At 45.9% G+C, this 15,078-nt stretch overlaps 1 protein-coding gene across 1 annotated transcript in view; it reads right to left on the bottom strand.

Annotated features, from left to right (window-relative positions):
• LOC311144076 (5-hydroxytryptamine receptor 2A-like) overlaps positions 1 to 13,624 on the bottom strand; it is a gene marked incomplete at both ends in the record, with an annotated part of 42,436 nt that extends 28,812 nt beyond the window's left edge. Inside the window, one exon of the mRNA XM_084180030.1 lies at positions 13,141 to 13,624. Within this exon, the coding sequence (XP_084036156.1) occupies positions 13,141 to 13,624 (484 nt within the window). The remainder of the gene's footprint in view (positions 1 to 13,140) is intronic.
• Positions 13,625 to 15,078: the final 1,454 nt, after the last annotated feature.

Raw genomic sequence — 15,078 nt, 5'->3', positions numbered from 1 at the left:
CCCTGGAGAAGCTGGGAAAGAGAGAGAGAGAGAGAGAGAGAGAGAGAGAGAGAGAGAGAGAGAGAGAGAGAGAGAGAGATCCATTCAGAGAGAATCCCCTCCACTCCACATTTAAGGTTAAAAAAAGGATGGTGACATTCATTACTTGCACAAAGCATTGTGGGTATGTGGTATGTTCACCACCTTTTTCTTCCAAGATAGCGTAGCAGTGCGGTCGTGTTCTCTTGTGTGTCCATGTAAATAGCCAGTTTTTTGTATTTTTTTTGTACGTATATATTTCCCTATTAACTTTTCATCCTTCTACTAAATATACTTTCCTGCAACCCGCCTCACTCAATGTGGAACGGATTCTATTATTTACTCACCTTTATCTAGAATCTCCAGTTGAAAGGGAAATCTTTGGGAAAACATCAAACAAACACACCTTATTACATCTTTGGGAAAACATCAAACAAACACACCTTATTATTGAGTCACACAAAAAACACAATTCTAGTTTGTGAATTTCGGTGGTCGGGAGAGGTTGTGTTTTCTCTAGCAGGAGGTAAGCTTGGCTTCTTATATGGTGTTGAGTAAAGCTTAAACCATGTATTTAGATTGTAGGTAGGTATTGTAGTTAGGTATTATAGGTAGTTTACTTAGGTAGTTATTGTAGGTTATTGTAGGTTATTGTAGGTAATTATTGTAGGTAAGTATTGTATTCGGCGGACCCCGGCGAAGCACGAGGCTAGCTCACCCACTACTTGGACCAACAAAGCTAGCTAGCTAGCTAGCGGGTAGCTACTGGTAACTTTTAGCAACTGTGGTTAGTTGTTTCCAATGTTATTTCACGCTTAAGAGTACCTGTGATTGAGCCAGCTAGCTGCCTACCATTCAGCTGTTTTTCTAACCTCATTATCCGAGGCATTAACGTTAGGTGGTTGGTAGCTGCTGTACTTAATTACAGCTACTGATTGCAGTCTGCCACCCAGACAGCTGGCGTCGGGTAAGTTTGGCTTTATACATAGCTTGGGCTTTGTCGAGTAAGGCTTAAACTATGTATTTAGATTGTAGTTAGGTATTATAGGTAGGCATCGTGGGCTGTATATTATTAGGTATTATAGGTAGGCATCGTGGGCTGTTGTGGGTAGTTGTTGTATGTAGTTATTGTAGGTTACTTTTGTATTCGGCGGTGCCGGGTGTAGCACGAAGCTAGCTAGCTAACTCACCTCCTGGATTAGCTGGCGAGTAGCTATTAGCAACGGTAGCAACTAAATACAATATCCTTTTAGCCAGCTACATTCGTTCGCAGCGACGCCGTTTTTCAAACAAAGTCAACACAGCAGCCATTGCTAGCTAGCCAACACTACCAGCTAGCTGTACTGTAGTAGCTAAATACAATATCTTTGTGCTAGCTAGCCAACGTTTAATTATTGCTGCGTTATGAAAGAACTAGACACGGACACGAATTATCTGTTTAGTTTGTTCACACACTATTGGTAGTTTGTTGTAACCAAGTATTGGTGCTAAACTGTGTGTTATTGGATGCTAGCATGCTAGTTAGCTATGGTGTCATAGTTAGCTAGCTGAATAAAGTAAGTTGAGTCTATTCCTTGAAACATTGAACCGCTGTAGTTTACAACAATTCTAATTTCTAAAGTGGAAGTTGGGAGAGTTTTATTCGGGTGGTTCAGTGAAACAATTATAGTTTCTGAGGTGGAAGTTGGGAGAGTTATATATTTTTTTGGTGAGGGAGGCCCTGCTCTCTCCTTTCCCAGATGTTTAGTTCATTTCATTCCGATCTCCTCTGCATTATTGTAGCCATCTGCTACAACCTGTCAACTATGCCTCTGCCTATCCCTGTTCTCTCCTCTCCGCACAGGCTACACAAACGCCTCACACCGCGTGGCTGCTGCCTCTCTAACCTGGTGGTCCCTGCACGCACCACACACCTGGAGTTCCAGGTCTCAGGCAGCCTCTGGAACTGCCGTTCTGCTGCCAACAAGGCTGACTTCATCCCAGCCTATGCTACCCTCCAGTCCCTCGACTTCCTGGCGCTGACGGAAACATGGATTACCACTGAAAACACTGCTACTCCTACTGCTCTCTCCTCGTCTGACCATGTGTTCTCGCATACCCCGAGAGCATCTGGTCAGAGGGGTGGTGGCACAGGAATCCTCATCTCTCCCAAGTGGTCATTCTCAATTTTTCCCCTAACCCATCTGTCTATCTCCTCATTTCAATTCCACGCTGTCACAGTCACTAGCCCATTTAAGCTTAATATCCTTGTCATCTATCGCCCTCCAGGTTCCCTTGGAGAGTTCATCAATGAGCTTGACGCCTTGATAAGTTCCTTTCCTGAGGATGGCTCACCCTTCACAGTTTTGGGGGATTTCAACCTCCCTACGTCTACATTTGACTCATTTCTCTCTGCCTCCTTCTTTCCACTCCTCTCCTCTTTTGACCTCACCCTCTCACCGTCCCCCACTACTCACAAGGCAGGCAATTCGCTTGACTTCATCTTTACTAGATGTTGCTCTTCTACTAATCTCACTGCAACTCCCCTCCATGTCTCCGACCACTACTTTGTATCCTTTTCTCTCTCGCTCTCCTCCAACACTACTCACTCTGCCCCTACACAGATGGTAACTCACCGCCGCAACCTTCGCTCTCTCTCTCCCACTACTCTCTCCTCTTCCATCCTATCATCTCTTCCCTCTGCTCAATCCTTCTCCCTCCAATCTCCTGATTCTGCCTCCTCAACCCTCCTCTCCTCCCTTTCTGCATCCTTTGACTCCCTGTGTCCCCTATCCTCCCGGCCGGCTCGGTCCTCCCCTCCAGCTCCGTGGCTTGATGACTCATTGCGAGCTCACAGAACAGAGCTCCGGGCAGCTGAGCGGAAATGGAAGAAAACTAAACTCCCTGCCGACCTGGCATCTTTTCACTCCCGCCTCTCTACATTTTCTTCATCTGTTTCTGCTGCTAAGGCCACTTTCTACCACTCTAAATTCCAAGCATCTGCCTCTAACCCTAGGAAGCTCTTTGCCACATTCTCCTCACTGCTGAATCCTCCCCCCCACCCCCTCCCCCCTCCTCCCTCTCTGTGGATGACTTCGTCAACCACTTTGAAAAGAAGGTTGACGACATCCGATCCTCGTTTGTTAAGTCTAATGACACTGCTGGTCCTGCTCACACTGCCCTACCCTATGCTTTGACTTCTTTCTCCCCTCTCTCTCCAGATAAAATCTTGCGACTAGTGACTGCAGGCCGCCCAACAACCTGCCCGCTTGACCCCATCCCCTCCTCTCTTCTCCAGACCATCTCCGGTGAGCTTCTCCCCTACCTCACCTCGCTGATCAACTCATCCTTGACCGCTGGCTATGTCCCTTCCGTCTTCAAGAGAGCGAGAGTTGCACCCCTTCTCAAAAAACCAACACTCGATCCCACTGATGTCAACAACTACAGACCAGTATCCCTTCTTTCTTTTCTTTCCAAAACTATTGAGCGTGCCGTCTTTAGCCAACTCTCTTGCTATCTCTCTCAGAATGACCTTCTTGATCCAAACCAGTCAGGTTTCAGGACTGGTCATTCAACTGAGACTGCTCTTCTCTGTGTCACGGAGGCTCTCCGCACTGCTAAAGCTAACTCTCTCTCCTCTGCTCTTGTCCTTTTAGACCTGTCTGCTGCCTTTGATACTGTGAACCATCAGATCCTCCTCTCCACCCTCTCCGAGCTGGGCATCTCCGGCGCGGCTCACTCCTGGATTGCGTCCTACCTGACCGGTCGCTCCTATCAAGTGGCGTGGCGAGAAGCTGTCTCCGCACCACGTGCTCTCACCACTGGTGTCCCCCAGGGCTCAGTTCTAGGCCCTCTCCTTTTCTCCCTATACACCAAGTCACTTGGCTCTGTCATATCCTCACATGGCCTCTCCTATCATTGCTACGCTGACGATACACAACTAATCTTCTCCTTTCCCCCTTCTGATAACCAGGTGGCGAATCGCATCTCTGCATGTCTGGCAGACATATCAGTATGGATGACGGATCACCACCTCAAGCTGAACCCTGGCAAGACGGAGCTGCTCTTCCTCACGGGGAAGGACTGCCCGTTCCATGATCTCGCCATCACGGTTGACAACTCCGTTGTGTCGTCCTCCCAGAGTGCGAAGAGCCTTGGCGTGACCCTGGACAACACCCTGTCGTTCTCCGCTAACATTAAGGCGGTGACCCGATCCTGCAGGTTCATGCTCTACAACATTCGGAGAGTACGACCCTGCCTTACACAGGAAGCGGCACAGGTCCTAATCCAGGCACTTGTCATCTCCCGTCTGGATTACTGCAACTCGCTGTTGGCTGGGCTCCCTGCCTGTGCCATTAAACCCCTACAACTCATCCAGAATGCCGCAGCCCGTCTGGTGTTCAACCTTCCCAAGTTCTCTCACATCACCCCCCTCCTCTGCACACTCCACTGGCTTCCAGTTGAAGCTCGCATCCGTTACAAGACCATGGTGCTTGCCTATGGAGCAGTGAGGGGAACGGCACCTCCGTACCTTCAGGCTCTGATCAGTCCCTACACCCAAACGAGGGCATTGCGTTCATCCACCTCTGGCCTGCTGGCTCCCCTTCCTCTGCGGAAGCATAGTTCCCGCTCAGCCCAGTCAAAACTGTTCGCTGCTCTGGCACCCCAATGGTGGAACAAGCTCCCTCACGACGCCAGGACAGCGGAATCACTCACCACCTTCCGGAGACATTTGAAACCCCACCTCTTTAAGGAATACCTGGGATAGGATAAAGTAATGCTTGAGTCAAGCACATCTCCCGGCTATCTACCTCTCTGTCAACCGGACGGGACCTCCTAGAGTCGACACGGAGCCCTGCCGATCCCACACTCCACCAACCCTGATGTTCTAGCAGTGTCTGAATCCTGGCTTAGGAAGGCCACCAACAATTCTGAAATGTCCATCCCCAACTACAACATTTTCCGCCAAGATAGAACTGCCAAAGGGGGTGGAGTTGCAATCTACTGTAGAGATAGCCTGCAGAGCTCTATCATACTATCCAGGTCTGTGCCCAAACAGTTTGAGCTTCTACTTCTAAAAATCCACCTTTCCAGAAATAAGTCTCTCACTGTTGCCGCTTGCTACAGACCCCCCTCAGCCCCCAGCTGTGCCCTGGACACCATATGTGAATTGATTGCCCCCAATTTATCCTCAGAGTTCGTACTGCTTGGTGACCTAAATTGGGATATGCTTAACACCCCGGCCATCCTACAATCCAAACTAGATGCCCTCAATCTCACACAAATTATCAACGAACCTACCAGGTACAACCCTAAATACGTAAACATTGGTACCCTCATAGATATCATCCTGACTAACTTACCCTCTAAATACACCTCCGCTGTCTTCAACGAGGATCTCAGCGATCACTGCCTTATTGCCTGCGTCCGTAACGGGTCCGCGGTCAAACGACCACCCCTCATCACTGTCAAACACTCCCTAAAACACTTTAGTGAGCAGGCCTTCCTAATTGACCTGGCCTAGGTATCCTGGATGGATATACAGTGGCTGAAAAAAAGTATTTAGTCAGCCACCAATTGTGCAAGTTCTCCCACTTAAAAAGATGAGAGAGGCCTGTAATTTTCATCATAGGTACACGTCAACTATGACAGAAAAAATGAGAAAAAAATTCCAGAAAATCACATTGTAGGATTTTTAATGAATTTATTTGCAAATTATGGTGGAAAATAAGTATTTGGTCAATAACAAAAGTTTCTCAATACTTTGTTATATACCTTTTGTTGGCAATGACACAGGTCAAACGTTTTCTGTAAGTCTTCACAAGGTTTTCACACACTGTTGCTGGTATTTTGGCCCATTCCTCCATGCAGATCTCCTCTAGAGCAGTGATGTTTTGGGGCTGTCGCTGGGCAACACGGACTTTCACCTCCCTCCAAAGATTTTCTATGGGGTTGAGATCTGGAGACTGGCTAGGCCACTCCAGGACCTTGAAATGATTCTTACGAAGCCACTCCTTCGTTGCCCGGGCGGTGTGTTTGGGATCATTGTCATGCTGAAAGACCCAGCCACGTTTCATCTTCAATGCCCTTGCTGATGGAAGGAGGTTTTCACTCAAAATCTCACGATACATGGCCCCATTCATTCTTTCCTTTACACGGATCAGTCGTCCTCGTCCCTTTGCAGAAAAACAGCCCCAAAGCATGATGTTTCCACCCCCATGCTTCACAGTAGGTATGGTGTTCTTTGGATGCAACTCAGCATTCTTTGTCCTCCAAACACGACGAGTTGAGTTTTTACCATAAAGTTCTATTTTGGTTTCATCTGACCATATGACATTCTCCCAATCCTCTTCTGGATCATCCAAATGCACTCTAGCAAACTTCAGACGGGCCTGGACATGTACTGGCTTAAGCAGGGGGACACGTCTGGCACTGCCGGATTTGAGTCCCTGGCGGCGTAGTGTGTTACTGATGGTAGGCTTTGTTACTTTGGTCCCAGCTCTCTGCAGGTCATTCACTAGGTCCCTCCGTGTGGTTCTGGGATTTTTGCTCACCGTTCTTGTGATCATTTTGACCCCACGGGGTGAGATCTTGCGTGGAGCCCCAGATCGAGGGAGATTATCAGTGGTCTTGTATGTCTTCCATTTCCTAATAATTGCTCCCACAGTTGATTTCTTCAAACCAAGCTGCTTACCTATTGCAGATTCAGTCTTCCCAGCCTGGTGCAGGTCTACAATTTTGTTTCTGGTGTCCTTTGACAGCTCTTTGGTCTTGGCCATAGTGGAGTTTGGAGTGTGACTGTTTGAGGTTGTGGACAGGTGTCTTTTATACTGATGATAAGTTCAAACAGGTGCTATCAATACAGGTAACGAGTGGAGGACAGAGGAGCCTCTTAAAGAAGAAGTTACAGGTCTGTGAGAGCCCGAAATCTTGCTTGTTTGTAGGTGACCAAATAGTTATTTTCCACCATAATTTGCAAATAAATTCATAAAAAACTCTACAATGTGATTTTCTGGATTTTTTCTCTCTCAATTTGTCTGTCATAGTTGATGTGTACCTATGATGAAAATGACAGGCCTCTCTCATCTTTTTAAGTGGGAGAACTTGCACAATTGGTGGCTGACTAAATACTTTTTTTCCCCACTGTAGATCTCACTCCGTCAGTAGAGGATGCCTGGTTGTTCTTTAAAAGTAATTTCCTCTCAATCTTAAATAAACATGCCCCTTTAAAAAAATACAGAACTAAGAACAGATATAGCCCCTGGTTCTCCTCAGACTTGACTGCCCTTGACCAGCACAAAAACATCCTGTGGCGTACTGCATTAGCATGAAATAGCCCCCGCGATATGCAACTTTTCAGAGAAGTCAGGAACCAATATACACAAGCAGTTAGGAAAGCAAAGGCTAACTTTTTCAAACAGAAATTTGCATCCTGTAGCACTAACTCCAAAAAGTTTTGGGACACTGTAAAGTCCATGGAGAATAAGAGCACCTCCTCCCAGCTGCCCACTGCACTGAGGCTAGGAAACACTATCACCACCGATAAATCTACAATAATCGAGAATTTCAACAAGCACTTTGCTACGGCTGGCCATGCTTTCACCTGGATACCACTGTCCCGGCCACCAGCTCTGCACCCTCTGCTGCAACTTGCCCATGCCCCCCCCCCCCCCCCCCCCCCTTCTCCTTCACACAAATTCAGACAGCTGATGTTCTGAAAGAGCTGCAAAATCTGGACCCCTACAAATCATCTGGGCTAGACAATCTGGACCCTTTCTTTCTAAAACTAGCAGCCGAAATTGTCGCAACCCCTATTTACTAGCCTGTTCAACCTCTCTTTCGTAACGTCTGAGATCCCCAGAGATTGGAAAGCTGCCGCGGTCATCCCCCTCTTCAAAGGGGGTGACACTCTAGATCCAAACTGTTACAGACCTATATCCATCCTGCCCTGCCTTTCGAAAGCTTTTGAAAGCCAAGTTAACAAACAGATCACCGACCATTTCGAATCACACCGTACCTTCTCCGCTATGCAATCCGGTTTCCGAGCTGGTCATGGGTGCACCTCAGCCACGCTCAAGGTCCTAAACGATATTATAACCGCGATCGATAATAGACAGTGCTGTGCAGCCGTCTTCATCGACCTGGCCAAGGCTTTCGACTCTGTCAACCACCGCATTCTTATTGGCAGACTAAATAGCCTTGGTTTCTCAAATGACTGCCTCGCCTGGTTCACCAACTACTTCTCAGATAGAGTTCAATGTGTCAAATCGGAGGGCTGTTGTCTGGACCTATGGCAGTCTCTATGGGGGTGCCACAGGGTTCAATTCTTGGGCCCACTCTTTTCTCCGTGTATATCAATGATGTCGCTCTTGCTGCTGGTGACTCTCAGATCCACCTCTACGCAGACGACACCATTTTGTATACATCTGGCCCTTCATTGGACACTGTGTTAACAAACCTCCAAACAAGCTTCAATGCCATACAACACTCCTTCAGTAGCCTACAACTGCTCTTAAACACTAGTAAAACTAAATGCATGCTCTTCAATCGAACGCTGCTGGCACCCGCCCACCTGACTAGAATCACTACTCTCGACCGGTCTGACCTAGAGTATGTGGACAACTACAAATACCTAGGAGTCTGGTTAGACTGTAAACTCTCCTTCCAGACTCACATTAAGAATCTCCAATCCAAAGTTAAATCTAGAATCGGCTTCCTATTTCGCAACAAAGCCTCCTTCACTCATGCTGCCAAACATGCCCTCGTAAAACGGACTATCCTACCGATCCTTGACTTCGGCGATGTCATTTACAAAATAGCCTCCAACACTCTACTCAGCAAATTGGATGTAGTCTATCACAGTGCCATCCGTTTTGTCACCAAAGCCCCATATACTACCCACCACTGTGACCTGTACGCTCTTGTTGGCTGGTCCTCACTACATATTCGTCGCCAAACCCACTGGCTCCAGGCCATCTAAAAATCACTGCTAGGCAAATCCCTGCCTTATCTTAGCTCATTGGTCACCATAGCAACACCCACCCGTAGTATGCGCTCCAGCAGGTATATCTCACTGGTCATCCCCAAAGCCAACACCTCCTTTGGCCGCCATTCCTTCCAGTTCTCTGCTGCCAATGACTGGAACGAATTGCAAAAATCTCTGAAGCTGGAGACTCTTATCTCCCTCACTAACTTTAAGCATCAGTTGTCAGAGCACCTTACCGGTCACTGCACCTGTACACAGCCCATCTGAAATTAGCCCACCCAACTACCACATCCCCATATTGTTATTTATTTAGCTCATTTGCACCCCAGTTTCTCTATTTGCACATCATCTCTTGCACATCTATCATTCCAGTGTTAATACTAATTGTAATTATTTTGCACTATAGCCTATTTATTGCCTTACCTCCATAACTTGCTACATTTGCACACACTGTATATATATTTTCTGTTGTATTTTTGACTTTATGTTTTGTTTTACCCCATATGTAACTCTGTGTTGTTGTTTTTATCGCACTGCTTTGCTTTATCTTGGCCAGGTCGCAGTTGTAAATGAGAACTTGTTCTCAACTGGCTTACCTGGTTAAATAAAGGTGAAATAAATAAATAAATAAAAAGACCAGATGGGGATGGGGACTTCTAGGAAGGGGGACATAAATCAAAATCTAAAGCCATATAGGCACATTTCTGACAGCTTCCATAGTATGACTTAACGTGTCTATGCAGCTTCCAGAGTAAAGATCTCTCTAAGGGATGCTCGCAATATAGCCCATATTCAGTAACAGTCCCAGTAATTGGTACGGTTAAATGATATTCACAAAAATGCTTTACATGAATCAACCATGATCAATCTGTGTGAGATACACTCACCTGACAGTTTATTAGGTACACCCATCTAGTACCAGGTCGGACCCCCCTTTGCCTCCAGAATATCCTGAATTATTCTGGGAATTCTACACTGTGTCAAAAACGTTCCACAGGGATGTTGGTCCATGCTGATGCGTTGGCATCAAGCAGTTGCTGCAGATCGGACGGCGGTACATTCATGCTGCGAACAGCCCGTTCCGTCTCATCCCAAATATGTTTTTATTGGGTTGAGGTCTGGGGACTGCGCAGGCCACTCAAGTAAACTGAACTCGCTGTCATGTTCCAAGCAACGTTTTTCCACTCTTCAATTGTCCAGTGTTGGTGATTGCGTGCCCACTGGAGCCGCTTCTTCTTGTTTTTAGCTGAAAGGAGTGGAACCCGGTGTGGTTGTTTGCTGCAATATAGCCCATCTGTGACAAGGATCGACGAGTTGTGCGTTCCAAGATGCCTTTCTGCACACCACTGTTGTTCTGTTTGTGGCCCAGCTGTTAGCTTGCACGATTCTTGCCATTCTCCTCTCTCATCAACAAGCAATTTTCGCCCACAGGACTGCCGCAGACTGGATGTTTTTTGTTTGTCGCACCTTTCTCTGAAAACCCCAGAGACTGTCGTAGGTGAAAAGCTCAGGAGGGCGGCCATTTCTGAGATACTGGATCCGGTGCGCCTGGCACCGACGATCATTACACACTCAAAGTTGCTTAGGTCACTTGTTTTGGCCATGCTAACGTTCAATAGAACAGCAACAGAATGCCTCGATGCCTGTCTGTCTACTTTATATAGCAAGCCACAGCCACGTGACTCACTACCTGTAGGAGCGATCCATTTTCGTGAATGGTTTGGGGTACTTAATAAACTAGCCGCTGTATATAACATATAAATATAACCCAAATATCGATGCATTGCAAAACCGTAATTCCCAAAAATGTATTGAATTAAAATTCTCAAAATAATTATCTGGCTCTTGTCGAGTCACTTGTGAAATCCAACAGCTGGAGTTTCCACGCATGACTTAATCATTCTAACAATTTGAATAATAATGTTAAACAACCAACTAATTCTGTACAACACAACAATGAAGAATGTCAGCCCCAGCATAAATTGATAATGAGAAGATTGTGGGAGATTGTTAGACTTCAGTGCAGCTTTTGATATAATTGATCATAACATATTGCTGAAAAAACTTAAAAATGACCTTCCACTGACCTTGAATAAAGCCTGTGTGTCCATGTACGCTGACGACTCAACAGTATACACGTCAGCTGCAACAGTAAAATAAATAACTGACACCCTTCACGAAGAGCTCCAATCAGTTTTAGATTGGGTACAGTAACTAGCAATAGGCTGGTGCTAAATATCTCAAAAACTAAAAGCATCGTTTTTGGGACAAATCACTTGCTCAAACCTAAACCTCATCTGGATCTATTATTGAATAATGTGGCGATTGAGCAAGTTGAGGAGACTAAACTGCTGGCTGTTACCCTAGATAGCAAGCTATCATGGTCAAAACATGTAGACTCAATGGTTACTAAAATAGGAAAGAGGTCTGCTTTCTTGACATCTCAGTCAACCAGACAGGTCCTACAGCCCCAATTTTTTCCTACAGCCCAAAGGTGCGGCAAAGAAGGACATAGGCAAATTGCAGTTGGTCCAGAAGAGAGCAGCGTGCATTGCACTTAGATGTACATGTCAATGACATGCATTTCAATCTCTCCTGGCTCAAAGTTGAGGAGAGATTGACTGCATCACTGTTGGTCTTTGTGTGAGGTGTTGATGTGTTGAAGGTACCGAACTGTCTGTTGGCACACAGTTCGGACAGTTCGGACACTCATCGGTACAACACAACACATGCAACCAGAAGTCTCTTCACAGTCCCCAGGTCCAGAACAGAGGCTGGGAAACAAACAATATTAAATAGAGCCATGACTACATGGAACTCTTTCCCACCCCATGTAGGCACTACAGAGTAGGCACTACAAGGCACTACAGAGGGTAGTGCGTACGGCCCAGTACATCACTGGGGCAAAGCGTCCTGCCATCCAGGACCTCTATACCAGGCGGTGTCAGAGCCCTCAAAATTGTCAAAGACTCCAGCCACCGTAGTCATAGACTGTTCTCTCTGCTACCGCACGGCAAGCGGTACCGGAGTGCCAAGTCTAGGTCCAAAAGACTTCTCAACAGCTTCTACCCCCAAGCCATAAGACTCCTGAACAGCTAATCATGGCTACCCGGACTATTTGCACTGCCCCCCCACCCCATCCTTTTTACGCTGCTGCTACTCTGTTAAGTATTTATGCATAGTCACTTTAACTCTACCCACATGTACATATTACCTCAACTACCTCAACTAGCCGGTGCCCCCGCACATTGACTCTGCAACGGTACCCCCCTGTATATATAGCCTCCCTACTGTCACTTTATTTTTGATGTTATTTTAATGGACAAAAAAATTGCTTTTCTTTCGAAAACAAGGAAATTTCTAAGTGACCCCACATTTTTGAACGGTAGTGTATTTATTAAAAATCTATCACTTGATGGTTTTATTTCAGAGAGACAAATAATAATGTATTTTTTTCAAAATGATATATGACTCACTCTCAGAGAAAAAAGTAGCACTAATAGGTTTTACACAGTCAAATGTAACAAATAATTACATTTTGAATAAAGAACTGTACAGATGATACATTTGTGTCATAACTATTTAATTTAAAAAAATATATTGTAATTCAATACAGTAATAGGAGATCTGTATGTAAAACATTTACATTTGACATTTTAGTCATCTAGCAGATGCTCTTATCTAGAGTGACTTACAGTATGTGCATTCATCTTAAGATAGCTAGGTGAGACAACCAAATCCTGTACAGTCAAATATACAGAATACAACCATTCCATTCCAGCTAAGCAATGGATATATAGCATTTAGCAAAAAAACACATTTTCATACAAATCTAAAATCTATGAATGCAAAATCTGAGAACAGTAATATTTTATACACACATTAATGTACCCATAAGCAATCATTTCTGATGAAAAAAATAACAAATTAGAAAAATTGGTGGGTATAGCGTTTTTGGAAATAAACTTCAAATATACAAAATACACTCTTGTTTATAGACTTTGTAAGTATTATGATGTAATGCTCTTTTTTGTGTAAAAAAATAAAAAATCTTTACTGTGCTGTGTCTGAGCATGTATGTCTGCAAGCCAAAGACAAATGTACATTTTTAACCAAACAATGGGACAATAAAGTTTTGAACTTGAGTTGGAACTCACCATAGAGAATTGTCACCATGGAGATGGGCATGACCAGGATGCCCAGCAGCATGTCGGCGACAGCCAGCGACATCAGGAAGTAATTGGTGGCGTTCTGGAGCTTCTTCTCCAGAGACACTGCGATGATGACCAGGATGTTACCCGTCACCGTAACGGCGATGACCGCCAGGATCAGCAAAGCAGCCCAGTTCTTGTCCACTGCTGTCATCCCCTTCACACACTGCGATGATGCCAGAATCCTTGCTTTCTCACTGTAAACCCCGCCGCTATGTGTCCAGTTGCCTGGTGGAAAGTAATTCACGTTGCCACCATCATTCCCGTTACACCCATTTGAAAAATTCCTGCTTTCATTTCCCAGAAGTCCCTCTGGACCATTAGGCCAAGGGTCAGGGTCAGGGTCAAACGACGGAAGCGTTATGGCTCTGACGGCAGAAAAGATCAACTCCGATATGTTCCCATGCAGGTTCATTATGTCAGTCGCCATACACCTCCAACACGTCCCTTACAACGACACACTAACTCTTACAAGTCTGTTACCTGGTGAGAGAGGAGCGGAGAGGGATAGGTCTGGTCCTTAAGAGTCTCCACATGCTCAGAGCTCAAAGTCAAACCTCATAATGTCTGTCAGTGTTAAACTCCACGTGGGATTAAGTCAGAGGAGGCTGTCCATGGGTACAGACTTCACCTCTGTCAATTCTTGAAGTAGTCGTAGCTAATGTTGGACGGAAACGGAGAGCAACAATAACGTAGCAAAACGCCACCGAACAGTAGAGAGCTCTACGACTTTCGCTCTGTATTCCAAACCGGAGGGCAATTACCCTAAGCGCGATTTCTCACATTCAATCCTTTTCTCAGGTCCACGTTATCACCTGTTGATCAAAGAGGTTGAATCCATTTGAAATCAGGAAAGTATAATCATAGGAATGTGCTCAACTCCAATGTGCCAGTTTGGAGAGAAAGGTATCCACACTGTCAGATGGCAGCGATCGCTCGGTTTAAACTTGACGTCGTCATAGCGATGGAGAAGATGAGACAGGAGGTGTGTGTGCATGTGTGTGTGTCAGAAAATCCTCAGGTGTCTCAGCTGCACTCGCTAAGGACTGCACCTGTGTGTGTGAGTGCTATGGAGATGGATCAAAAGCATAATGAGTGACGACAGGTGTCACAGACACTCTCTCTCTCTTTCTCACTGTCACACACACACACACAAACACACTTCCAGCCAGGTCCGTCCTCTGTGCTGGGAAGGAGGTGAGTTTCGCCAGATGTGATGGATGGAAAATGATGGTTTGGGAAAAACAGTCACCCTGAAAACATTCCTCTACCTTTATTCCGTTTCTCCTTTTTTTATTCCATATTCCTTCAGCCCTTTAGTTCAGCCTCTACAGAGGATAGATCGTTTTGTTTCCTCTTTGACAAGTGACAGGTTCTCCAGGTCCTCTGATTATCAGGAAGTCCCCAACAGCTCTACACCTCAGCCGCCAGTCACTGAGCACTACTCCACTGTGTGCCGTTTATTTTCTCTCTCACACGCTCACATACGCTCTCCCTGCCTCACACTCGCTCTCTCTCTCCCTGCCTCACTCTCTCCCTGCATCATACTCTCTCTCTCACTCTCGCTCTCTCTCTCACTTTCTCTGTTCTGTTCCCCTCTCCACGCACCCCTCTCTCTCTTCCTGTTTCACTCCCTCTCTCCCTCTCTGTCTGTCACTCTCACACAGGGCAGGCTCTCTGTACTGTATGTCAGGCAGCTCTTCCTCCTGACACATTCCAGGATAGGTCTTCAGTGTACACACAGTAGCTTTAGGAGTTGTTCTGTGAGAGCTCATAAAAGTACAGCTTTGCAGTGATAAATCAGCTGAATCCAGGCAGCGTAGTGTGCATACAGGGGTCCCTCTGAGCACTGTCTGTTCCGAGTATCACAGAGCAACAGAGCAA

The sequence above is a fragment of the Coregonus lavaretus genome (assembly GCF_964263955.1).
Source record: "Coregonus lavaretus genome assembly, chromosome: 16".
Classification (NCBI taxonomy): domain Eukaryota; kingdom Metazoa; phylum Chordata; class Actinopteri; order Salmoniformes; family Salmonidae; genus Coregonus; species Coregonus lavaretus.
This window is presented reverse-complemented; position numbering and strand designations above follow the sequence as displayed.